At 43.0% G+C, this 27,715-nt stretch overlaps 1 protein-coding gene and 1 pseudogene across 3 annotated transcripts in view; one reads left to right on the forward strand and one right to left on the reverse strand.

The window, feature by feature from the left end:
• The window catches only part of NT5C1B (5'-nucleotidase, cytosolic IB), a 44,188-nt gene that overhangs the window by 9,367 nt on the left and 7,106 nt on the right, over positions 1–27,715 (reverse strand). The window contains exons 2-8 of one of the 3 annotated variants that reach the window (XM_072644847.1): positions 20,204–20,299; positions 19,714–19,902; positions 18,969–19,079; positions 16,612–17,028; positions 15,988–16,155; positions 12,956–13,085; positions 4,930–4,962 (exon numbers count right to left, since the gene is read on the reverse strand). In XM_072644847.1, coding sequence (XP_072500948.1) covers positions 4,930–4,962; positions 12,956–13,085; positions 15,988–16,155; positions 16,612–17,028; positions 18,969–19,079; positions 19,714–19,902; positions 20,204–20,299 — 1,144 coding nt within the window. Of the gene's footprint in view, positions 1–4,929; positions 5,053–12,955; positions 13,086–15,987; positions 16,156–16,611; positions 17,029–18,968; positions 19,080–19,713; positions 19,903–20,203; positions 20,300–27,715 lie in introns of all 3 variants that reach the window. The other 2 variants (XM_072644768.1, XM_072644920.1) reach the window with 2 other exon arrangements.
• Positions 1,790–4,972, forward strand: LOC140527863 (protein YIPF5 pseudogene; annotated as a pseudogene).

Here is a 27,715-nt window from a genome sequence, read left to right on the forward strand (position 1 = left end):
TGGGTGTGGGGAGTGCCATGACACAAACTACCCTTTAGAGAGGACAGGTCTTGGTAGCCGATTGGATAGAGGAAGTGAGAGAAGCAAAGTCAAGGATGACTCATCAGTTGCAATGCTGAATGACTGGGAAGACGGTGGTGCATTGGACAGTTAGGAACATTAAGAGGAGAAAGTTTTAGAGGAAAAATAATTAATTCCATTTTGGCCTTGCTGAATTTAAGATTTCTCAGGGACATCTAGTCTGAGATGCCCAGTAGGCAGTTGGAGATGCAATACTGGAGCTCAGAAGAGAGGTCAAAGCTAGATAAGCAGATATGAGAATCATCAGCATAGATATGAATAAATGGGAACTAATGAGTTTGCCAAGTAAAATGGTATAAAGAGAGACAAGGGCATAGAAAAGAACCTTAAGAAGGATTGCAACATATCTGTTTTTATTAGTTTATTTGTTTTCAGTTTTCAACATTCACTTCCATAAGTTTTAAATTTTCTCCCTCCCCCTTCCTCTCCAAGACAGCATGCCATCTGATATAGTTTCTACACATACAATTCCTATTAAGCACATTTTCACATTAGTCATGTTGCATAGAATTATAATGAATGGGAGAAACCATGAGAAAGAAAACAAAACAAAAAACAGAATAGTCTGCTTCCATCTGCATTCCAACTCTATCGTTCTTTCTCTGGATGTGGATGGCATTTTCCATCATGAGTCCTTTGGAATTGTTTTAAGTTCTTGGATTGCTGAGAAGGGCTAAGCCTATCAAAATTAGTTGTTGTACACTGTGACTGTTACCGTTCACTGCTTCTGTTCGCTATACTCAATATCAGTTCATATAAGTCTTTCTAGGTTTTTTTGAAATCCACCTGCTCATCATTTCTTATAGCACAATAATATTCTGTTACATTCATGTACCACAACCGGTTCAGCCATTCCCCAATTGATGAGAATCCCCTCAATTTTCAGTTCTTGGCCACCACAAAAAGATCTGCCATAAATATTTTTGTACATTTGGATCCTTTCTCCATTTTTATGATCTCTTTGGAGTACAGACCTAGAAGTGGTATTGCTGGGTCAAAGAGTATGCACATTTTTGTAGCCCTTTGGGCATAGTTCCAAATTGCTCTCCAGAATGGTTGGATTGGCTCACAGCTCTACCAATAATGAATTAATGTTCCATCTTTTCCACATCTCCAATATTTATCATTTTTCTGTTTTGTCATGTTCGATGTCTACAGTAACTTTAAATGGAGTTTCTATCTTTTGATGCTGGGCTTTGTTAGTAATACAGAGAAATGCTAATGGTTTATGTGGGATTATTTTATGTCCTGCAACTTAGTTAAAATTCTTTATTTTTTCAAGTAGTTTTTTTACTTGATTCTCTAGGATTCTCTTAAGTATATCATCCTATCATCTGCAAAGAGTGATAATTTAGTTTCTTCTTTGCCTATTCTAATTCCTTCAATTTTTTCTCCTCTATTGCTAAAGCTAACATTTCTAGCACTATAATGAATAACATGTGATGTTTCATCCCCAATCTTATGCATCTAGCTTTTTTTTTAGTCATCAACTTTTTTGTCTACACATCCATTCTTATTGAACACATTTTCACATTAATCATGTTGCATAGAATAATTGAAACAAATGGAAGAAACTATGAGAAAAACCAAAACAAAGCAAAATGTAACAAAAGAGAAAAGAGTCTGCTTCATTCTGCATTCTGATTACATGGTTCTTTCTCTAGATGTGGATGGCATTTTGCATCATCAGTTCTTTGGAAACATTTTTGATCCTTGCATTGTTGTGAACGACTAAGTTTACAGTCCTCATACACTGTGACCCTTAATATAATGTTCTCCTGGTTCTGCTCACTTCACTCAGCATCAGTTCATGTAAATCTTTCCAGGTTTTTTTCTGAAATACACCTGTTCATCATTTCTTGTAGCACAATAGTATTCCTTTACATTCATATACCACAGATTGTTCAATCATTCTGCAGTTGATGGGCATTGCCTTGATTTCCAGTTCTTGGCCATCACAAAAGGAGGTGCTATAAATATTTTTGTACATGTGGGTCTTTTCCACATTTTTATGATCTCTTTGGGATATAGCCCTAGAAGAGGTATTACTGGATCAAAGGATAAGTAGCACATGCCTAAAACCTTCAGCTAGGTTTTGTATCCTGTGCAATGGGGATAAGCTAGATGCATTATGCAAATGAAAATAACTAAAATCATTGGACTATCCAAATACTATGACTAAAAAAAGAGCCTATGCATCATATTTTCAGAAATCATAAAAGAAAATTACCCAGATATTTTAGAACCAAAGGACAAAGGTAACATTGGTTACCTTCTGAAAAAAATCTCCAAAGTAAAAACTCCTAGGGAAATCACAGCCAAAATCCAGAATTTCTATGTCAAAGAAAAATGCTGCAAGTAGCTGGAAAGACTTCAAGTACTAAGGAGCCATAGTTATGATCACACACTATTTAGCAGTTACAACTATACAGGAGTATCTTTGATGAAATAGAGGACTTCCAAGCATTCCTGATGAAAAGACCAGAGCTGTGTAGAAACTTTGAAGTTCCAACATAGGAGTTAAGAGAAATGTAAGATGAGCATGAATGAACAATGACATGGTACTAAACAAGAATAAACTGCTTACGGTCAAATACAGTGAGAAGATACATGGGTTCCTCTGGACCTTATTAGCCTCAGGGGTCATAGAGTTAGTCTAATTAGATAAGGCATGAGAGTGTTTCTCATTTGTTGATCTTGGGGATCCTAAGGCCATTGGAGCTGCAGTTGCACAGGATTATCTGCAGTGTCAGAGGCTGACAGCCTTAATACAGATTTCTACCAGACCACTTACAGCATTGATGACCAAACACAGCAGTCTTATGGTTATATTGGAGAGGAGAACAGTATGGCAAACAGTAGGTGTCTGCTTTCAACAAGGTAGACGTGTCCCTCCAGACAAGATGAAATTACAACATCCTTATACTGGATATGTTTTCCAGCCAACATGGGCATACACTCTGTCTATGGAAACAACTTTTTGAATGAGTCACCTTTATTAGAAGAATTAGGAACCAATTTTGGTCACTTCTGGCAGAAAACACTAACAGTATTGCACCCATGAAAAGGAGCAGGATGGCATCATCATGAGTGAAACTGATTTGGCAGGACCAATGGTTTTCTGTGTAGCCTTTGGAGCCACATGGTTACTGGCTAGTAAAAATTCAATCTGGATTGAATGGGATCAGTGCAATTGAATGTTGAGGAATGTTTTTCTGTTAAATTTGATGAGTATGACATGTCTCATTTGGTTGAATTGCTATTCTGCTTGAATATTGAGTGCTTCCAATGATCCTACCTTCCAGCATTGTAGAGAATGGTGGGAGCTTTTTTCACCTCTGGGATTTTTGGATGGTTTAGTTTCTCTGCTTCCAAAATGTCTATTCTGCATTAGCCATGGAAGCGCAGCACTTCTAGTAGCATGTTCTTGTGCTTTGTTATATGGAGTCCTTGCCCTTATTTCCATTTTTTGACTGAATATCTTGGATTTTGAACATCAGTGGGCCAAATACTAAAGCTCTAAAGAACATTGAACTCTTAAAATGATCAGCATACTGTGCTACACCATCATTATCATGCAGATTTAACTCTTGACCTTTGGAACAGTGGGAATAATCATGTATCTTGTTCATTTTTATAGAACTTTTGAAATAACTCATAGGTCCTTGTACTTGTCTTTTACATTGCACAGTCTCACCAAGTTGGCTAGTTGGACCATTGTACTCGATGGATCAGAGGTCATTGCATTACTTCTCTAATACACATAAAATGAATGGGCTGAATCTCATGATCCCTGAGGTCTCTTCCAGCTCTAAGTCCTAAGATCCAACTGTCAGCAAGAGGGATTAAAGATCAATAAGCTGAAGTGAACAGGGAGCACTTAAAGAAGGAAGAGACCTTTAGCCTCATTATGGTTATGGGTAATGAACTTTTTGGTATTTGCTTCCCTCTCCACTTTTTCTTCCAAGCATCAAACTTCTTGAGGGTCAGGTCTCATCCCAGTATAGGGTCTTGTATGTACTGGGCACTCTTTATAAAGCTTGAAAAATTGAGATGAATGGAAGTAGGATTGAAAAAGACTGGGAAAGAGATGTGGAGAAAGGCAAGAACAAGGAAGAAAGGCTAGAAAACCACAGACCCAGTGATGATGGATAGACCAGCCTGGATGAAGCAACACTTTCTTGTGAAGAACCTGATGTAGAACACTAGCCTGGAAATGGGGATTGGAGTCAGATTGCAGAGGACCTTGAATGGCGGCCTGAGGAGTTTGGACTTTATCTCAGGGATGACAGGGAGTCACCAAGGGTTGAGCTGCATCAATCATTTCTCTGAATTGTTTCTTCTTGGCATGAGTGTAGGGAAAACAGACAGTCTGATTTGCAAATGAGTGACCACATGTGAGGTAGATTGTGGGGAGTCACTTGGGGGTAGAGCTCATGGGGACAAGCTCTGACCCAGTGGACAGAACACTGAGTCCTGGGGCTCAGCTGGAATCTGTCAGGACTGCTTAGCCAAAAAAGGAAAATGACTCAAAGATGAGTGGTACCATTTGGTGTGGAGAAAAGAGAGGCTACCTTAAAGCCAGGAACACTCATGTTCTCTTGCCTCCAACATGTACCAGCTATCTAATCCTGCACAAGTCACAGCTTCTCAGCATTTTCTGAGACTGTTAGTTACAGAGAAATGTCAACCTGCATGGGGAGAAGGAGTTACTTTGCCTGGGATGTTTGCATTCCAGTGAAATTATAGGTCTAGTACCTTTCTCTACATTTGAGCATTTAATTAAATGCCTCAATTAATTGTTAAGAAGTAATTAAAGAAAAAAACAACCAAACAACAGATCCGTACCTTCTTCAATGGCTTCTTGTACTTTATCACAATCTGCAGAAAGATACAAGTTTGTAAGATATGACTTTAGATAGCCAATAGGGCTTTCTCCACCAGTCAGACAGAAGCGGTCAATTAATAAGCCTACAAACACACAAGAAAACCAGTTACAGAAGAGAAACATACACAAATCCAGCTAATACATTAGTAACATCACCTATTGGAAGTACTTCTTATACTTTGACTATGATTTAAAGATTCATTCTTCAGAGGATTCCTATAGATTTTTCATGATAAATAGTGCGACGGCTTCATAGATTCACAGTGTTTTAGATCTAGAAGCGAGGTCTGAGGTCATTTAGTCATAAAAGCCATGAGGATTTCTGTGGACCTGGTCTGCATTTAGTTCATTATCTCTGCGGCAGAGAGCTTTTTCGTTCTAAGTAAAGGTCCCTTCACACAATAGACATTAACTGATGCTGAATTGAATTGAATTTACAAACTTATGGGACAACAACAAACCCAGAACACTGTCAAGTGAGTGGTAGGACTGAATGAGTCAATTCTTTTCAGAGAGACTCCTTGGCAGACTGCTGAGTACATCATACCTGAAGTCAGGAGGGATTGAGGTTCAGATCCTGCTTGGGACAGTTACTTTTTTTGGTGACCATGGACATGTGACTATGTCCTCACCTCTCAAGTGGGAATAAGTTAGTACCCATCTTCCAACTCCAAGGATTTTCTCTGGCTCTTCCCATGCCTGGAGTGTCCACCCTCTTCATCTCTGTGTCCTGACTGCCTTGGATTCCTTTGGATCCAAGTTCAAATCTCACCTTCTGTAAGAAGTCATTTCCCAGTGTTCCTTAGGGCTAGTACCTTCTTTCCTTCTGTTAACTATCTCCAATTGATCCTGTCTATATGGTGTTTGTAGGTAGTTGTTTGTATGTGGTCTCCCCATTAAACTGGGAACTCCCTGGGAGCAGGGGTTATTTTTGCCCTTCTTTGTATCCTCAGGGCTTAGCTCAGGGGCTGGCACATAGTAGGTATTTATTCAATGTTTGTTGAGTAACTCTCTCAGTGAATAAAGTGCTGTATTTTCAAAATAAAAAAGTGGAATAGATTTCAGGGGGAAAAGAGTGAACTTCATTCTAGTTTTAGAATCAACCATGGTGGAAAATATTATCTTCCTACATGTGATGGAAACGAGAGCATGATGAGGTGCATGGATGGAGGCCTCTGTTGTGTTAGCCTGCTTAAGAAGCAGAATACTTCCACTGATTCTTTAGTGTTATAAATAGCACTATGCCATGTACTTGAAAGGGCAGCTAGGTGGTACAGTGGATAGATAGCTGTGTCTGCAGTCAGGAAGACTCCTCTTCCTGAATTCAAATCTGGCCTCAGACAATGACTAGCTGGGTGATCCTGGGCAAGTCATATAACCCAGTTTGCCTCAGTTCCTCATCTGCAAAATGAACTGGAGAAGGAAATGCAAAGCACTCTAGTGTCCTTGTCAAGAAAACTCCCAATGAAGTCACAAAGAGTCAGACATGACAGAGTAACAACAACATATACTTAAAAAATCTATTACCCAGCAGATGTTATTAATTTAATAAATCAGATTGTTAAAGCTGCCTTCGTGGCATCTGAGAATTAATGGACCCAAATTCATTCAACAATTGTTTTCCAGTCAATCAATAAGCATTGATAAGAATGATAGTAATCACTTACATCCAACCAACCAATCAACAAAGATTTGCTAAGTGCCTGCAGTATGCCAGGTACCATGTCAAGAGCTGGGATTCAAAGAATGACAAAAAGCAGTTTCCTTCAAAGAGCTCATAATCTGAAGGAGGAAACAACACGCCAACAGTTCTGTATAATCAAGCTATATAAAGAGTAAATTGAAAATAAATAACAAAGGGAGGACATTAGAACCAAGTTGGGTTGAGAAGGCTTTTTGTAGAAGATGGAATTTTATCTGGGTCTTGAAAGAGGCCAGAGAAGCCAGGAGGGGGAGAGGGAGGTGGAAGAGGGGTAGAGGAGGGAGGAGAAGGAGTGTTCCAGGGAAAGATAGTCTGAAAAATTCCCACAGTAAAGTGTAAGAACCTTGGCAAGGTGTGTGTGTGTGTGTGTGTGTGTGTGTGTGTGTGTGTGTGTGTGCATGTGTGTGTGTGTGTGGTGGAGCAGAAAAGACTCTGAGCACCAGAGGATTTTGTATTTCATCCTGAAGATGGTAGGGAGCCACAGGAGTTTGAGGGTGGCACTAAGGGGGAGGATGATATAGTTAGATTTGCACTTTAAGAAAATCACTTTGGTGGTTGAATGGAGGATAGACTGGAGTGGGGAAAGACAAGGCAGGTGTAGCCCAGGAGGATGGGCATGAGGGTCTGCAGCAGAGTTGAGTTAGGGTCAAAGAAGAGAAAGGGGTATATTAGGGAGATGTTGCAGAGGTGAAATCAATAGACAAAAGATTAAATATGGGGGATGGAGTGGGTGAGAGAAAGTGATGAAGCCAGTAGGACTCCTAGGTTGGTAGTCTGAGGGACTGGGAGGAAGGTGGTGCCTTCTACAGCAGCAGGGAAAGTAGGAGGGTGGGAGGATGAGTTTAAGGGGAAAGATTATGACCTCTCTTTTGGACATGTTGAGTCTATGGGATATTCAATGTGAGATGTTCCAATTAGCCTGGGGAAATTTAAGAATAGAGGTCACCAGAGAGAATAGGTTTGGATAAATAGGTTTAAGACTCATCAGCATGAATTGTTGCTCAGTTGTTTCAGTTGTGACTGACTCTTCATGACCCCATTTGGGTTGTTGGCAAAGATACTAGAATACTTTTCCCTTTCCTTCTTCAGTTGATTTTACAGATGAAGAAACTGGGGCAAACAGGGTGAAGTGATTTGCCCAGGGTCGCACAGCTAGTAAGTATCTAAGGCCACATTTGAACTCAGGTCTTCCTAACTCCAGTTCACTGTTCCACATAGTTGCCTCATTAACATAAAGATGGTTATTAAATCCATGAGAACTGATGAGATCACCAAGTGAAGTAGGGCAGAGGGAGAAGAAGGCCCAGGACAGAGCCTTGTGGATCATTCACTATATATTAGCTCATTTGACCTTAGACATGTTGGAATTTAAAATTGGAAGGTAAGTTAGAGGTCTCTCCCCTCTCCTTTTTTTGTTTTTTAAAACAAGGAAATAAACTGGCTCAGAAAGATCAAATGTTTTAGCTCCTTCACCTCCAATCTTCAACAACTCCCAATTGCCTCTAGTCAAATGCAAATCCTTCAGCCTAACCTTCAGAGCCCACAATTTGACTTCCCTCCTATTTTTCCAGGCTTATTTTATGTCACTCCTTTTCACAAACTCTCCATTCCAGTTAGACTAGCCAGCTAGTTGTGCCCCAATCACACCTTATTCCTTGCCTTTGCACAAGTGGTCTCTCCTATGTGTACAGTGCCTTCTTCCTTCTCAAAGAATACCATTTCCTTCAAACTAAAGCTCAGCTACCACCACTTACGTGAAATCTTTCCTGATTTCTTATCCTCTTCCCCCTCTCTCCTCCCTCCTTCCTTCACTCTCTCTCTCACTGCTCCTCCCTCTGTCTCTATCTCTCTCTGCCTCTGTCTCTCATTCTCTCTCCAAATTACTTGTATCTTATTTGTGTCTATGTTGTAATTTCCACTTTCCCACCCTGATAAAATAAAGTTCTTTGGGGACAGGGCCTCTTTTGTTCTCTCTCATCAGAACCCAGCATGGTGACATGCATACAACAAGTGCTTAATATTTGTTAAATTGGGTTAGGTTAACATTATGATTTAGAGAAGGTAGGTTCTATCATTCCATTTTCAAGTTGAAGATACCAAAGCTCAAAAAAGGGAAATGACTTATCCATGCTCAGCTTCAGGAGAGGAGTGGGGCTCCAATGATGATAAAAAGGTCCTTTATGGACTTGCCCAGCATCACAGAGCTACCAATGTCTATGGCCGCCTTTGAACAGAAGTCTTCATGTCTCAGGGACGTTTGTTCTGGCTACTTTGCCTGCACCTATTATTGTTTGACATCCTGCACCACTCCAGGCACTCAATGGGATCTAGAAAACATTCTAAATGTCTGTTTGATGGCCTGCTTTGAGAAATGCAGAACCAGGCAGCTTTAAAGCAGGAAGAACATTCTGATGCCTTCTCCTTTTCCCTCCATTTCACTCTTAGTGAAATGCATTTCTATTCACAGTTATTCTCAAGCCCAAGGAGATTGTGACTTGCCAAGATCAGACAGACAGGGAGTTGCAAATCCAGCTTTTGAAAGGAGATATTCTCATTCCTATTCAGTGTCTTTTGCACTACTCCTCTCTGTTCCAGCTTCCTCCCTTCTGTGTCCTGGCGGACGATGTAGACATTGGTCTCCTGGCTGCTCCCTGCTCACACTTGTGTCACTCACTGCCCCCGTGCCTCTTCTCCGACTGGGCTCTGGCCTGGGATGCTCTCCCTTCTCATCTCCACCTTTTGGCTTCTCTGACTTTCTCCAGGTCTCAGCCACAAGTCTTCCCCCATACCCCATGACCCTAAAGCCTTCCTTTGACATGTTTCTCAGTCTGGCCTGCCTCTAGCTTGCTTATACATCATGCTTGCATGTCAGCTCCCCCATTGGACTGTGAGCTCCTTGAGAACACAGATTTTTGTTTTGTTTTGTTTCGTAGCTTTTCTTTGTATTCCTAACACTTAGCAGAGTGCCTGGCTCGTAGTAGGTGCTCAATAAATACTAGTTGCCTATTTCAAATTAGCAAGACAAAACTGACTCCACAGAACTCTAGAATTTGATTGTTATGGAATTGAAGTCATTGTCTATTCCAACCTATGCTGGAAAGAAATGCCCTGCACAACAGACCAGTTGTTCAGACTCTCTTGAAGACCTCCAAAGAAAGGACCACCACCTCATCAGAGGCACGTTCCACTTCTGCACAGTTTTCATTGTTAAGAAACTCTTTCTCCCCAGAAGCATTTGACAGCACAGTGTTTAGAGCACTGGGCCTGGAATCAGGTGACCTGAGTTCAGATTTGGCCTCAAACATTTACGGGCTGTGTGACTCTGGGCAAGTCATTGAAACTGTGACTGTCTCATTTCCTCAGCTTTCAAATGGGAATAAAAATTACACCTCTCTCCCAAGGGTGTTGTGAGGATTAAATTAGAGAATATTTATAAAAAAGTCCTCTTAGTCAAGTGCCTGGCACATAATAGGTTCTTTTTCTCTTTCCTTCCTCTTTCCTGCCCCTTCCCATTGCGTGTTCCCAGTGTGTCTCTGCAACATTTATTGCACCTGCCTCACTGCCCAATAACTGAGCTCAGAAAGCTATGAAGCATCAAACTCTTTCTTCTTGAATCCTTTTGGTATGAAATTCATTACTGACCATTACAGTATTTCAGTCCATTAAAAGTGGTAACATAGACACACATACACTCAGAGGTTGTGTATATCCTTCATTCTCCAAGAGGACCATGACATCAAGATAATGACATGACTTACACTTGACTTTGATTGGAGAGAGGGCTGTTCTAGGTGACCAGCCTCATTTTCTTCTCCTGAGCCATCTGGATCCAGTGGTCTGATATTCATAAGGATGACTGGAGATGGCCCAGGATGCAGTGTGAGACCCTGGTCATTTTAGGCTAAGGTCTTATCAAATTCTCACTTTGAGTGAGATACACCCATTCAATGAACAGACCTCTTTAAATAGCTATTCATGGGATGGCCCCTTTTAATAAAGAAAAAAATAACAAAAAATCAAACTGGAGGGGAAGACCCTCAGGGTTCCTGGGTACAGGAACTACAGACACAGAGAGATGCACCTAGACACACATAGAAATAGATACAGAGACACAGACACACAGACACATACATACACAGACACATGTAGACACAAACACACAGATACACACAGCCATACATAGACATATATAGACACACAGATAAACAGATAAACATACACAAACACACAGACATAGATATCCAGACACAAATATAGATACACACACACACAGGCACACTCACATACAGACAGACAGACACAGACATGTACACAGACAATTATGGTCATTTCCCTTAGGTGACATTGTTTGATGGCCCATTTAAACTTCATGCATTGGTGAAATTCATTGTAGCAAGGACCTCCCCAAAAAAGTAAAGTTGGATTTATTTTTAAATCAGTGGGAAACCAACAAAAAATCTGTGTGACTCTCAATATCAATCTAAGCTATCCCATACAAAAAGATGCCCTGATGTGAAAAGAACACAGGCCCAAGAACTGCCTCTTCTACCCGTAAGCTGTGTGGCCTGGGGATGGCTGTTAAACCAATCTGACCCTTCTTCCCATGAAGAATAGGAGTAACTTCTGACTTGTGTTCCTTTAGTGGTTGTCATGAAGTCAAATTATTCAGTCTATGTGAAAGTGCTTTATAATCTGATAAAAGCATTTCCATATTTGTAGCCCCAAATGCCAGTGCTGTTCTGGGCTTCATAAATTGACTGAACATCTCATGTTCTTCACTCTTATCAACAGTCTGCGTTGTTCTCTCTCTTTTGCCTCCAAAGCACCTGGCAATAGTTCTTGCTCAAAGCAAATTTATTCGATGTTGTTTATTGAGTAACTGTCAAATTGATTCCTGCACTGGGATTGTGTCCCTGGTATGCCCTCAGAAGGGCACACAGAAGGGAATACTTGTGGCTGGCTGTCTGCCAGGGACAGACATTATGGAGCATGTGTGACTATTGTACATGCAGAGTTAGGGCATCTTACATCTCTGACCCTGCCAGCATGCTCAGATCATGCTTCTTGCTTGTGGGTATCACATCTCTGCTGAGGTAGGGCCCTAGCTGTGTGGGGCACCATTCAAGCAGCTTCTTGCTGCCATCTGATGGTCTTCAACCAAGTCAGGCTATCTGCTGCATTCTGCAGCCGCCTGCTGGTACACCTCTCCCACATCAGAAGGACAAAAGCTCTTTAGTCATTTTTCTTTCAACTACCCAGTGGGATACTGCAGAGGAGCTTTCTACTCAGGAGTGAGAGTCAGCAAATGGCCTTGGAGCTCCCTTCCCATACTACAATTCATAGGTCTGCACGAGTTACTTGCAGAAATGACAAGAGGTTTTCATTGTGGTGGTTTTCCTTTGTATCAAAGCAAGCAAATGGTAGAGTGACATGTACTCCAATTTGCCATTAGACTGAGTCAAAAAGATGATGTTGGCATCATTCTCTGGTCCTGCCTGAAACAGAAAGACTCAGGACCATTGCCCCGATTCTTCAAAACATTTTTTAAACTCAAAGATGGCACTTTTCAGCAGAATTTGATCAATAAAATGTCCCATCTAAAATGAGGGTATGGACGTGTGTGTGTGTGTGCGCGCCCACATGTATATATGTAGGGGGTGGGTGTAATAAGACAGGAGGAGACAGAGAGGAGGAGAAAGGAAGGACAGGTTCAGTAGTGTTTGTTTTTTTCCTAGCTGTCCCCTAGGGGAGATTGGATGACCATTGGCTAGTCATACTTTAGAAGACATGTGAGTTTTAGGTAGGAGTTGGAGCCATCTTTGAGGTCACTTCCAACTCTGAGAGTCTAAAATTCTAGGTGGTAAGAGTGAACAAAGGAGGTGAACCTAGTGAAAGATTTAACATATTTAGCATGTTTTACTGGTGAATAAATTGTTTGATCATGGAAAGAATGCCTCTTGATTGACAGTTCCTTGATGTCAAGTTCAGAAGTTTAAAACAAAACAAAGCAGAAAACAGAAATATATTGCAGGACCTGGGATTAAGACCTTGAAGTTCACACTTGACAGCTTAAGTCCAGAGCTTTGGACCGAGCCCTGTTGCTGCAGTTGGAAACGCACATGGCGGCTCTTGTTCTGACATTTGCAAATAAACACTTACTAGGCAGCCCACGTGTGTGCATCAAAGGGGCTGCATTCAGTCAGGTCATGGGAAGCAGAGTCCCCCAGCCCCCAGGCCTGGACCACAGACACATCCTCCACGTGGTGTTTATTTGACTTTCTTACCGTGGTGATTGATGCTGTTTATGAGCCTCACCCCAACTTGGGCATGGTTATTAGTCATCAGCACAATATCAAACAAGTCCTGTTCTTTGGGGTAAAGACTGCGCAGTCTGGCATTGACATTCTGCAGGGCCTGTAGGTTACAAACATCAAGGTGCATATGTCAGCCTGGTAGGCCCAGAGACCAGCCACTGACAAGGAAGGGGAACTGCAGGCCCATCCCTGGCCAGACCTGTTGCTTGGGTTCCTTGGTTACCTCTTGTAGCCAAAAAAAAAAAGCACAAACTGGTGGGTAACATTTGCTTCTGTGGGGGAGAAGGTGGCTGGGATTGGGCCTATGACTGCACTAGCATAAATAAGTTCCAGGTGAGGAAGCCTCTCCCTGCAATGATGTTGTCTGGAGGTACTGAGAGTTACTGAGTCAGAATAGGTCAGGGATGAGATGTCTTCTGGGGTAGGTAGCTGTAGTACAATGGAAAAAAATCCACTGAACTGAGAGGTAGATACTGGGCTCTGGTTCTAGCTTTACTATTAAAAACTATCCCAAGGAGCTTAGGCAAGGAACTTCCCAGAGTGAATGGGGGGTCACCCAGAGAGCCCCAGGTGTGAGGTCACAGTAGGCCTGAGCTGTAGTACTGACTCTAGCACAAATGCGTTACAGAATTAGACCTCAAAAGTGCTTTCTTCCAGCTGGCATGTGAACAACAGCCCCCTTCATGATCTACTTGACAAGGGCTCATCTCACACCTGCCTAAAGAATTCCTGGAGAGCAAAGCCTTCTGAGATAGACAATCCCTTTCACTTTGGGGCAGCTCTAACTGTAGGCTTGATGTAAAGCCTAAAAACCACAGTGACTCTCTGTTGCTAAGTTTTGCCTTCTAGGGCCAAGTGGAAGCAAATCTAAAATGTCTTTAGGCTTCCCAACATTTGGACACAGCTATTATGTCCTTCCTAAGTTTAACTTTGTCTAAGGGCTAAGGATCTTCAATTCATTCAGCATGTCCTAATATTGGACAATATTTAAAGCCTTTCTAGCTGCTAGGCAGTAAAGTGGATGAAAGGGCCAGACCTGGAGCCAGCAAGAAGAGTTCAGATCCTGACAACAGTTTGACCCTAGGCTAGTCACTTAATTTCACTGAACCTGTTTTCTCATATATAAAATGGGGATAGTAACACCACCTACTTCACGTGACTTTTGTGAGGATCAAATGAGATGTTACACACAAAACATTTTGCAAACCTTAAAGGCCCTGTATAGATACTAGCCATCATCTCCATCCTTATCACCATCACACCACCATTACCGTTATCATCACCATGACCACCATCATCATTCTCACCACTACCACCACCACCTAGTTGTGTTTCCTTAGATTCTCTCACATACTAATTTGTTCCTAAAATGTGGTCCCTGGAGCTGAGTACCATATTCTGGATGTGGTCTACATGGAGCAGGGGACAGCTGGCCTATGACCTTACCAATTTTGGACACAATTCTTCTCTTAATCTATCTAAGATGACATTAGCCTTTTGGGTTACCACATCACGTTGTTGATTCATATTGAAGGTGTAGCCCACTAAAACTCTTAAACTTCTTTTCTTAGTTTTCAGACAAGTCTCTGTCCAGCCTCCTCTGCCCACCTATATATTTGTGAAATATGTTGCTTCTGTCTCTGTTGAAGTGAATCTTAATCTGTTCAAGCCATTGCTCTCTTCTGTCAAGATCTTTATGGATCCAGCTCTATCATCTAATGAGCCAGTCACTCCTTCTTGCTTTGAGTCATCTGTCAATTAGATGAGCATGCCGTCTATCTCAAGGCAAAGATAAGAGTGTCAGACGTGCCAGGGGCCATTGCTACCCCCTGCCACATTCCAGTGGGGGACTCCTTTCACACTGCTATCCAACATTAATGCCTAGGTTGACCATCAGGCCATGTGTTTGACAATGAAGGGAAAGGGTCTGCTCACTCAGCTCTGAGTTCACCAGACTGTACCGTCAGCTCTGATCCAGACGAGCAGCATGAGAGACATTAGTTTTGCCCAAACCCAGGAAAACAATATTTCATTGTTCCTAATTGATTGATACAGTAGCTTTGTAATCCGGTGTGTCCTGCTCTTGATGGATCCGTGTGATCACTTATTCCTTTTTGAATCATCCAGTAACCATCCTTTTAATAATATTCTGTCATTTCCCCAGGAGTCTGAGCCACATTACTGGCTTACAATTTTCATGCTCCCTCTCAACTTAAAAAAAGTAATGACTTTTTTTACCTTTGTGCCTTTTTGTCCAGCAGTATTCTAAGTGTTCCTAGCACATCATTAGCAAAGTGCTTTATGCACATATTTTGTTATCTCTCCGGATCTCTAAAATCTTTCAAAAGCACATACTGGGATATCATTCTTTTTTCCTTTCTTAATCTAAATGGAATGGAGGACAGAGAAGACTGTGTATATGTCTCTAAATTTACATACTACAAGAAGTCTCTCTCTCACCCCACCAGTCAAAACCCTTTTGTATCATCCCTTATTTTCCTTTTCTTTAATGAAGGCATTCATCTTCAGCACTTCCAGGGGACGATGGACGATGCCCTTTCCTAGTAAAGTTAACCCTTCCGTTTGTGTTATTGACCCTAGTCGCTGCCCTTTTCTATTCCCCTTCTCCTTCATGTCTTCTCATGAGTGGCCCTTATGTCTGGAATGCACCCCCTCCTTGCCTCCTCTCACAAGACAATCCATAGTTTGCTTACAAGCACAGTCTAGGCCCCTACTTCTTAAGTGAGACCTTTCCCAATGTCCTTGGTCCTCTGCTCTTCCCTTGGGGATCATATCAGCTCCCTGGGCTTCAGTCATCTCTGTGCTGAAAACTTTCAAGTCTACTTGGTCTAGGCTGGGGGGAGTGGACAGGGGAGAGTGACATGGTCATAGATTGTCAGACTTGGAAGGGCCCCAACAGATCATCACGCCTAGAAGAGACAAGTTTGGGGAGGGCCAAGCATTGGGCTCAGACTTTCCTCTGCTTGTCCTTGGACTGGTACCTTGATGAAGCCAAAGGCAGGTCCTGGCCTCAGAATGACATTCTCGTTGGCAATCTGGTGTTCCACGTACTTCTCCAATCCTTCATTCTCAAAGATTTTATTGTCTTCCACCATATTGAAGAGTGCCCGGGAAGAGACAGCAATGGTGATCGCATTCTTAGGTTTGGGCTGCAAGAAGGGGTGCACAGAAAGATGTGTGGGTCAGAATTGCTAGAGGAAGAAAGGTGACATAGACAAAAGACACACCTGGAAGAGGAGAATAAGGGTGCGGAATGGCATAGGATGGGGGAGGGATAGCTGTTGATGGGTTGGTTGGATGGATGGATTATGGCTGATTGCAGATAAGGGAGGGAAAGATGAATGGACTGGGATGAGTGAATCAGTAGAGACAAGTGGAAAAATGGAGGAATAGACAGAAAGGGGGTGGATGAAGAGGGGAGCAATGAAGTGACAAGTAGAGAGGATGGACTAAGGGACACATGAAGGAGGGTGAAAGACAACAGGAGAAAGTCAGAATTCAGAGGAGGAAAAGAACCCATCAAGTCAGTCTGGCTGGCTACAGAGAGGCAGGGGAGGGTCAAGGCATACTGGGAGCTGGGGAGGGCCAAAGTGGATCATGCTTACTGGCCTGGGTCGCCCGGGAGTCCAATTGGAAACATCCTCATCCGTGTCTTCACTTGTGTCCTTGGGGCTTTGAGTGAGTGAGAACTTTGAGCTTTTCCATTCCTGGGATGACTTTGAACTGTTCCATTCCTGGGATGACTTTGAACTGTTCCATTCTTGGGATGACTTTGAGATCTTCCATTCCTGGGATGACTTTGAGCTCTTCCATTCCTGGGATGACCCAGACTTAGATGTCTCTGAGATTGTAGATGGAGTCGGAGGAGGGGCTGGGGGTGGAATTAGAGATGGAGTGGTGGGCTGTTCTGGCTCCCATAGAGGGGTGGGGGCCTTCTCAGGGGTCTGTGAAGGAGTAGAATGAGGCAGCTTCTCCCCAGACTCCACGATGGAGACTCGAGAGTTCATACTGCTGTTGGATTGCTGGAGACAGGAGCAATGGACTGAGTGAGTGGTTCATCCTGACCCCAGGCCCCTCTTCCTCCTCCCCCCAACACAAGGGTCCCCATGCACATCTAGGCCCCTGGCTCAGCACACACTCCCCTGAGCATAGAGCATGGTACCCTTACAGGCTCCCAGACACAACAGATTGCACATTCAATCTGCTGATGCCTCATTCACTCACAGAATGTTCACAGTCTTTATATGTGCTGCCCCCGAACCTGCACAATCCTCATTTATAACCTTCTTCTGAAGGAAGTAATGTTACTACAGAAGCACAATCCATGGATAAGACAACCCTATCTAGTGGGGTATGGGGGGGAGGGGGAGGAGGGCTTTGAAGTCCCTAAATCTTCGCTCTCAGAATGTGACCTTTAAGACCCTAAAGCCCTGGGCTTCCCCCACCCCAACGCTGGCACTGCTTGTATGACCCTGAGCGTATCACTTCATTTCTTTTATCTTATTTTCTCATTTGTAAAATGGGAGTAGTAAGAACCTGAGGATTTAACTTGCCAAGCTTGTGATTTCGTCCGTAACAGCGTAGGAGTAATAAGAATTGCTAACGTTTTGATGGTATTTTAAGACCTGCACGTTGCCTTCTCACTGTTATCTCTTTTGATCCTCACAAAACACCTGCTGTTATCACCAGTTTACAGATAAGAACGCTGAGGTAGACAGATGTCAAGTAATGTACCCACGTCTCGCAGCTAGTAAGTGCCTGAAGTTGGATTTGAACTCAGGTCTTCCTGACTCCAGGGCTGGGGCTCTAGACATGGACCTATACACATGGTATCTAGTGAAATTGTCATCTGTAAAGGGCCATGGGAATACCAGCTGTACCACTTGACCTTTTGGTCCTGCCCCACAGATGCCAAGTGTCCTCTCAGGGTCTTTTCCTTGTCCTTTTTCGCTAATGTGCTTGTAAGATCAGGAAATCAACTTCCTCCAAGATGACTTGCTCTTGACAAAACACCTGGTCACAGTTTCCCTTTCCCAGCATGTGTGACTCTATCTTCCAGGCCTAGATCTGGCAGGTCCCATTCTCTTGACTGCCTTTATACCCTACCCAGGCTGACCCAGCATGCCTCTCAGCAGCCAAGGACAGCATTCTTCTGAGCCTGGCCTCATTGGCTTGTCAGGGTCAGCAGGTGACCTCATATTGTCTATCACCTTCCTTAGCTTGAGGGTCAGCTGGCTGCAAGTCACCTTTGTCTTGTCCTCTCTGGGCCAGAGATTGGGCTCTTGGCAGCAAAGACAAGCCAAGTCAGCTTTGTCTTTTATTACTGATGCCCCCCCACCCCAAACGAAGACACTTTGATGTCTTTGAGGCTGCCTCTCACCACCAACAGCTGAAACAAACACTTAGAACAGAAAGACCCCAGCAAAGGGCCTAAAGAGAGGCCCCAGAGTGGTGTAGTGAGGCCACAAGTGGTAGGAAGGGGAAGGCAGAAGGGCTCTGACCTGAAAGGTACATAGACTGATGTGCTTTGGTGGAGCAGTTTGGGGTGTCAGGTTGCCACAGCCTGGGGCTTAGGAAGCCCTGATTTCAAATTCAGCCTGAGACACTTACTAGCTGAGTGACTCTGCTTGCCTCAGTTTCCTCATCCATAAAATGGGGATAATAGCACTCACCATTCAAGGCTATTGTGAGGACCAAATGAAATAATTTGTATAAAATGCTTAGCACAGTGCCTGGCACATGGGGGAGGGACTTCATGATGCTTGTTTCTTCCCTTTCTGTGGTGAATGACCCTCAGACCCCTTGTCCCAGGGTCCCTATGGGCTCCTCTGTCTTTTCTTCTGTTACCCTTGCCCAGGTGGTCTGGGTTCCCAGTCCCCACAGTCTAATACACATCCCTCAGTGTTTTCTTCACCTTATTCTCTCTCCCCCCATCCCTTTCTCCTCTTGTCCTCATTCATACCCTCGTGTTCCGGCCTTTGGTATCCTCTGTGACAGAAACCCGGGAATTTCGGCTTTGCCTGAGGCTTCTCTGAGAGTCGCTTTTCAGCATAAAATACTCCTTGGTTATACTCTGTGGAGAAGAGATGAGAAATAGAAACGTTTGTCTTCTACTCCACTCTCTACACACACACAGCCTGCTCAGTTGTAAACATGAGACAGCCTTGCTTGGACGATCGTACACCCTTGTACCCTTCCCTTCCTTGCTGACTATCTGCTCACTTCCATGCCCCCATCCCTACCTCTCCCACCGCTACCCTCAATTCCTGCTGGACCTAGGTTCACTGGCAGGGGTTAGGGGTTGGGGCACAAAATAGGATGTCCAGAACCAAGAGTCAAAGAAAGCTTTCTGTGATCTAGAGCCCCCTGGCAAACAGCCCCCCTGCACTCCCAAGCATGGGTTCTCTCTTCTCCTGTTCCAAAGATAGGCCTGGACTGGGTGCCAAGGTTCAAACAAATGCCCAACAGTGCCCTGTGAGAGGCACAGGACAGCTGATCCGCTCCATGGTCAGGAGGGTTCAGACCTAACCTTCAGCTTCTGAACTGAGGGGAAGAACAAGGGAAAGGGGCAGCCCCTCACCCTTGCAGCGGCCTGCTCTGTTCCACGTCCCCCTCGCTCTGCCAGCCTGCTCTGCTCTGCATCCCCCGCCTCCCCTCCACAATGCCTCTGGCTCCCGTGGGAATCGGGTCGTGGTCTCTCTGCTCACCCTGATTATGATGGCCTGCTGTCCCTGCTCCCACAACAGGCACACATACAAATAAATACTCAGGCTGCGGAAGGGGCCCAGAAGCAGGGCTCCCTCCACAGCACCCAGGCCAAGGCAGCGTCTATACGACGAAAAACACCACATCGAACAACGCCTGAGCGAGTGGATCGGGTTCACTGCACGCCTCATCTGAAAGATTGTGCAGAAATCGGTCATTGCTATGGCCAGACGCCCCCCGCTCCCGATCGCCCCAGAGGGGCCTCCTCCTCTAGGCTGAGAACGTCAGACCTGGAGTTGTCTCCAGTGGGCCCACCTGGGACCCCGGGACTGCGGACTGGAGGGGGAGCAGGGATGAGCTGCTCCTACTTCTCCTCTAAGAACCCTGGCCCAGCCCTGGCCCAGCCCTGGCCTCCTGTCCTGGCAGCCTCCCACCCCTGCCTCATGTCTTCACACCTGCCTTGCTGCAGACCCATGGGGTGGGGTGACCCACCTGGGCACTCTGGCGAGTGCTGCTTCTCTCCACGTCCCTCATGCTCTTCCTCTCAAACTCGCTGCTTTCCCTGGGAACTTTCATGGCCCCTTCAGTCTTAATGTGGAAAAAAAAAAAAAGACAGATGAAGTTCATCTGTCCGGGTTTGAAATAAAAGGACAAAACCACACACATCCTTCAGCAAATTAAACCACTCTGAGATATCAGCACAGGCTGGGGCTCCATTCTCAGGTCTAGCCGCTGCCTGTGTGATGTTGCTTTGTGGAGCTCCAACGACCTTGGGGACTCCTGGAACAGCCCCTTCACTTAACAGAGGAGGAAGATGGGACCAGAGAGCCCCAGCAGCACGAATCAGCATTTATACAGCACCTTGACATTTGCACAGCACTTCATCAATATCAACTCCTATGTCCTCATGACAACCCTGCTATTATCATCCCCATGTTACCAGGGGGAAACTGAGGCAGGTGGAGGTGAAATGAGGGGTCAAACAGCCTGCAAATATCAGAGCAAGTATTTCAAAGTAATAGCTAACATTTATAGCTCCTACTGTGTGTTGGCCACATACTGAGGGCTTTACAGTTATTTTCTTTTTTGATCTGGCTAGTGGGTGTTGACATTATCTCCATTTTTCAACTGAGAAAACTGAAGCAGACAGAGGGCAAGTCCCTTGCTCAGGGTCACAAAGCTAGGAAGTGTGTGAGGCCAGATTTAAACTCAGGTCTTCCTGACTGTGACCTCCCTGAGGCCTGGCAGCCACATGTAGCCCTCTGGATCCTCAAGAGTGGCCCTTTGACTGAATCCAAAGTTCATAGAACAAATCCCCTTGTTCTACAAAGTTTGGATTCAGTCAAAGGATCCCAGGTGAGGACCTAGAGGGCCACATGAGGCCTTGAGGTTGCAGCTTCCCTACCTCTGTTCTAGGTGGTCTTCACCCTCTAGTCTTCATTCCACCTCATTTTTTTCTTCTATCAACAGAATTATATTTTTACTGTATTCATTTTTCTCTTTCTTGAAAAAGAAGAGAGAAAAGGGGAAGAGGAAGAGAAAGCTAGAAGGAGGAGGACTGGTGGCAGTTGCTTCCCTGTTGCGCATTGGGAAGCATGACCTGTCTCCTGACTACATCAGTGGTGAGTCTACCAGATGACTCATCCATTAAAATAGAAGCTCCCTGGATCAGAGATGATGTTGCTTTTGTATGCACTTCCCCAGCTGCTCACACTGTCCCAGCATAAAGGAGGAGCTTCATGATTCCACCTCGATTACTTACACCCACTTTTGGTGATTCTCAAGTCACAAATCATACAGCTGGAAGGAACCAGAGGAGGCTTAACGAACATCACAATGGGTTAAAGACCATCGGACATAAGTTATGCTTCCATCACCATTACCACTGGAAGCAAAGGAAGAAGGAGAAGATGAAACGATCCACCCACAAGACCAAAAGCATGTAGATGAGCACATGCAGAATCATGATGAAGGGCACGATTCAAATAACACAAAGTGAGTCGGTACGAGATGCTTGAAGACGAAGAACCAAAACGAAACTGTTTTTTGGGGGGAGCATCAGGTACAAGGCAGTGCTTGAACTGAATCCTGTCAGTGGGTCAGGTGCCTGCTATGTTAGCCAACAAGCAGTTAGGAAATACTCAATATGAGCTAGACACTGGGCTAAGGTCTGCGGACAGAAAGAAAGGCAAAGGGCATTTCCTGTCCTGGAGAAGTTCATGTTTGGAGAGGCAGCTTTTTATTGGAAATAAAAAACAGAAGGAAGGCATCATTATTTAAATTATATTTATTTAATGTTTTATTTTTCCCAATTACATATAAAAACATTTTTAACATTAATTTTAAAAAAATGCAAGTAGATACCTCCCTCCTTTCCTCCCCTCACCACTTATTGAGAAAACAGTGTTATATAGGTTATGCATATATGGCTATGCAAAACATTTCCATATTAGTCATGTTAAAAAAGAAAATAGGCCCTCCCCCCAAGAAAAATAAAGCTAAGAAAGAGTCTGCTTTGACCCGCATTCAGACTCCATCAGTTATTTCTCTGGAGGTGGATAGCATTCTTCATCATAAGTCCTTAAGGATTATCTGGTTGTTGAATTGCTAAAAATAGCCAAGTCTTTCGCAACTGACCATTGTACAATGTTGCTCTTATAGTATACAATGTTTCCTTGGTTCTGCTCGTTTCACTTTGCATCAGCTCATGCAGGTCTTTCTAGGTTCTTCTGAGAGCATCCTGCTCATCATTTCTATAGCATCCCATCACAGTCATATATCACAACTTGTTCAGATATTCCCTAATGGATGAGCATTCCCTCAATTTTCAATTCTTTGGCATCATAAAAAGAGTGACTATAAAGATCTTTTACATATAGGTCCTTTCCCCTTTCCTTTGATCTCCTTGAGATACAGACCTAATAATGTTATTACTGGGTCAAAAGGTATGCAGTTTTATAGCCCTTTGGGTATAGTTCCAAATTATTCTACAGAATAGTTGTATGAGTTCATACCAACTGTGCTTTAGTGTCCTGATTTCCCCATATTCCCTTCATCATTTTTCATTTTCCTTTTCTGTCATCTTACCTATTCTGACAGGCTTGGAGTGGCACCATATTTTAATTTTCATTTTTCTAATTAATAGTGATTTACAGAATTTGTGTATGACAATAGATGGCTTTGATCACTTCGTCTGAAAACTGTTTTGGCCATTTATCACTTGAGCAATGACTTATTTTTATAAATTTTAATCAATTCTCTATATGTTTGAGAAATAAGGCCTCTTTCAGGAAAACTTACTGTAATTATTTTTTCACAGTTGTAATTACCATGTATTTCCCTCCATCCTATTTTTCCCTTGTTTATCTTAATCATTCTCTCTCTGCCTGTCTCTGTCTCTCTCTGTTTCTCCCTGTCTCTCTGTCTGTCTTTGTCTCTGTCTCTCTGTCTGTCTCTTTCTCTGTCTCTCTCCTCTCTCTCTCTTTCTCTCTGTCTCTCCTTCTCCATGTCTGTCTTCAAGTGTTATTCTGACTACTGCTTCCCCCCAGTCTGCCCTCCCTTCTATCACCCCCCCCTTCCCCTATCTTCTTCCCCTCATACTTAGGATAAGATAGATTTCTACACTCAACTGAGTGGGTATGTTACTTCTTCTTTGAGCCAATTCTTGTGAGTGGTTCAAGAACTTCCTTTCACCTCCTTCAGTATAACAGCTCTTCCTTGTATGCCCATTTTATGTTAATTAATTTGTCCTATTTAACATCTTCCTTTCCCTTTCTTCCAGTGCATTCCCTTTTTCTCACTCCTTAATTTTATCCCATCCTATTCAACTTAGACCTGTGCCCTATGTTTATGTGTAATTTTTCTAACTTCTCAATAATGATGAAATTCTTAGGAATTAAGAAATATCATCTTCACAGGTAGGAATATAATCAGTTTAATCTTATTGACTCCTTAATGATTTCTCTTGCATGTTTACCTTTGTATACTTCTCTTGAGTCTTGTATTTGAAAGTTAAAATTTTTATTCAGCTCTGGTCTTTTCAGAAGGACCACTTGAAAGTCTTTTATGTCATTAAATGCCCATTTTGTCCCCTGAAGGATAATACTCAGCTTTTTCTGGGTAGGTCATTCTTGGTTGTAATCCTAGGTCCTTTGCTCTCCAGAATATCACAGTCCATGTTCTCTCATCCTTTAATGTAGAAGCTACTAAATCTTGTGTTATCCTGACTAAGTCTCCATAATATTTGAATTAATTCTTTCTGGCTACTGACTTTCCCCTTGGCTTGGGAACTTGAGAATTTGACTATAATATTCCTGGAAGTTTTCAATGATCAGTGGGTTCTTTCAATTCCTACTTTACCCTATGGTTCTGCAATATCCATACAGTTTCCCTTGATAATTTCTTGAAAGATGATACCTAGGCCTTTTTTATCATAGCTTTCTGGTAGTTTAATAATTCTTAAATGTCTCTCCTTGATCAATTGTCTAAGTCAGTTGTTTTTCCTAGATACTTCACATTTTCTTCTATTTTTTTCATACTTTTTTATTTGCTTTTATTGTTTCTTGATGTCTCATAGAGTCATTAGCTTTCACTTGCCTAGTTCTAATTGTTGAGAAATTATTTTCTTCAGTGAGTTTTCGTACATATTTTTTCCACTTGGCCAACTCTACTTTTTAAAGAGTTTGTTTCTTCAGCAAATTTTTGTACAACAATTTCCATATGGCCAATTCTGCTTTTGAAGGAATTCTTCTCTTCGGTAGATTTTTGTTTCTCTTTTACCATTTGGTCTATTCTGTTTTTTAAGTGTTATTTTATTCAGTATTTTATGCCTCTTTTACCAAGTTGTTGACTCTTTTCTCATTATTTTCTTGCATCACTCATTTCTTTTACCCATTTTCCTCTACCTCTGTTATTTAATTTTATAAATTCTTTTTGAGTTTTTCCAGGCCTAATATCAATTCACATTTTTCAGTGAGGCTTTTGTTATGGCAGTTTTGATTTTGTGGTCTTCTGAGTTTATGTTCTAATTTTCTTTATCACTCTAGTAACGTTATACGCTGAGGTTCTTCTTCTTCCTCTTGTTTGCTCACTTTTCCACACTATTTCTTGACCTTTTTTTAAAGAATGTATTTATTAATTTTTAGTTTTCCACAAGGTTTTAAATTCCAATTTTTCTCCCCATTTCTCCCCTCCACGCATACCAAGACAACGTGCATTCTGATGACCACTTCCCCCAATCTGTCTTCCCTTCTATCACATCCCTCCCTTCTCTTACCCTCATCCCCTCTAGTTTCTTGTATAATAATCTGTATTGACTGTATATCTTATTTCCTAGTTGTATATAAAAACAATTTTCAACATTTGTTTTTAAAACTTTGAGTTTCAACTACTCTCTCTTCCTCCCTCCTGACCCATCCCTATTGAGAAGGCAAGCATTTCATTATATGTTATTCATGTGTAGTTATGCAAAATACTTCCATAACAGTCATATTGTAAAAGACCAAATATATTTCCCTCCATCCTATCCTCCCCCATTTATTCTATTTTGTCTTTTGACCCTATCCCTCCTCAGAAGTGTTTACTTTTAAATACCCTCTCGTCCCATTTGCCCACCCTTCTATCATGCTCCCACCCCCACTTACCCACTTATCCCCTACTTTCCTGTAGTGTAAGATAGATTTTCATACCATATTGAGGGTGTATATTATTCCCTTTTTAAGCTAAGTGCAATGAGAGTAAGGTTTGCCCTTTCCCTCTAAAGCTCTAACCCTAAATGCACTCTAAACCTCCTCCCTCTCCCCTCCATTGAACAAACTTTTTCTTGTCTCTTTTATGTGAGATAATTTGCCTCATTCTATTTTTCCATTTCTCCTACCAATATATTCCTCTCTCACCCCCTTAATTTTATTTTTTAGGTACCATCCCTACCTATTCAACTCACCCTGTGCCCTCTGTCTATATAATCCTTCCAACTACTCTAATACTGAAAAAAATCTCAAGAGATACAAATATGATCTTTCCATGTAGGAATGTAAACAGCTCAACTTTAATAACTCCCTTATGATTTCTCTTTTCTGTTTACCTTTTCATACTTCTCTTAATTCTGAAAGCATTCTTCTCCTCATTGGCTTTTTGAGCCTCTTTTGCCAATTGAGTTAGGCTAGTTTTCAAGGTGTTAATTTCTTCAACATTTTTTTGGGTCTCCTTTAGTAGGGAGCTGATCTGCTTTTCATGCTTTTCTTTCATCTCTCTCATTTCTCTTCCCAGTTTTTCCTCCACCTCTCTAACTTGATTTTCAAAATTCTTTTTGAGCTCTTCCATGGCCTGAGCCCATTGGGTGGGCTGGGACACAGAAGCCTTGATTTCTGTGTCTTTGCTGATGGTAAGCATTGTTCTTCCTCATCAGAAAGGAAGGGAGGAAATGCCTGTTCTCCCAGAAAGTAGCCTTCAATAGTCTTATTTCTTTTCCCTTTTCTGGGCATTTTCCCAGCCAGTGACTTGACCTCTGAATATTCTCCTCACACCCACCTGGCCTCCTGATCCTCCCAGCCAGCGTTTGGGGACTGAGATTCAAATGCTGCTTCCAGCCTTAGGGCTTTTGGTGGGGGCAGGGCGGCTATTCAGTATGAGATTATGTTCAGGTGGTCAGGTTGGGGCAGGGCCACCTCTCAGGCTCAGTTCCCTCAGGGGGTTTATGCACAGACCTTCCACAATGGATTCAGGCTCCCGCCCGCTTGGGGAGCCCCTGTCTGCAGCAGCCTCTCAGCTTCTACCTCCTGGGGGGGCCCGAATCATGGGGGCACCCCACTCCCCTCTTGACCTGCCAAAGAGACTCTCTCACCGACCCCCATCACCTGTGGGCAGAGGGACTTGTGCGGCCGCTGGCGATCCCGTCCCTGAAGCCTGCTCGGGTCTGTTTCTCTTGGTGCCGTGGCCGCAGCAGGTCTGGGCTGGGCTGGGCTCCGCGTCTGCAGCATGACAGACCTTTTGCGAGAGGTTTGCAGGTCCCTCTGTGGGTGGAGGGACCCGCATGGCTGCTGGAGATCCCGTCCCTGAAGCCCGCTCGGATCTTTTCCTCTCAGTGCCGTGGCCGCGGCAGGGCTGCACTCAGCTCCCAGTCCCGGCGCCCAGTCCGCAGCGTGAAGGACCCCCCACAAGAGGTTTGCAGGTCCCTCCGGAACAGAAATCTCCCTCGCTCCAATATTCCGTGGCCTCTGGGTGCAGAATTCACCATGAGTTACTCCCCTGTAGCCGTTCTATGGGTTGTGGGTTTGGAGCTATGTGTATGTGCATCTTTCTACTCTGCCATCTTGGCTCCACCCCCCCCATACTTCTCTTAATTCTTGTGTTTGAAAATGAAATTTTCTATTCAGTTCTAGTCTTTTCATCAAGAATACCTGAAAGTCCTTTATTTCATTGAATGACCATTTATTACCCTGAAGTATAATACTAATTTTTGTTGAGTAGGTGATTCTTGGTTTTAATCCTAGGTCCTTTGACCTTTGGAATATCATATTTCAAGCTCTGCATCCTTTAATGTAGAATCTGCTAGGTCTTGTGTTATCCTGATTGTATTTCTATAATACTCAAATTGTTTCTTTCTGGCTGTTTGTAATATTTTCTCCTTAACTTGAGAGCTCTGGAATTTGGCTGCAATATTCCTAGGAGTTTTCCTGTTGAGATCTCTTTCAGAAGGTATCGATGGACTTTTTCAATATCTATTTTACCCCCTGGTTCTAGAATATCAGGGCAGTTTTCCTTGATAATTCCATGAAAGATGATGTCTAGGCTCTTTTTTTGATCATGACTTTCATGTAATCCAATAATTTAATTGTTCTCTCCTGGATCTATTTTCCAGCTCAGTTGTTTTTCCAATGAGATATTTCACATTGTCTGCTATTATTTCATTCCTTTGGGTTTGTTTTATAATGTCTTGATTTTTCATAAAGTCATTAGCTTCCCTCTGCTCCATTATAATCTTTAAGGAATGATTTTCTTCAGTGA

Source organism: Notamacropus eugenii, chromosome 1, assembly GCF_028372415.1.
Source record: "Notamacropus eugenii isolate mMacEug1 chromosome 1, mMacEug1.pri_v2, whole genome shotgun sequence".
In the NCBI taxonomy this organism is placed as follows: domain Eukaryota; kingdom Metazoa; phylum Chordata; class Mammalia; order Diprotodontia; family Macropodidae; genus Notamacropus; species Notamacropus eugenii.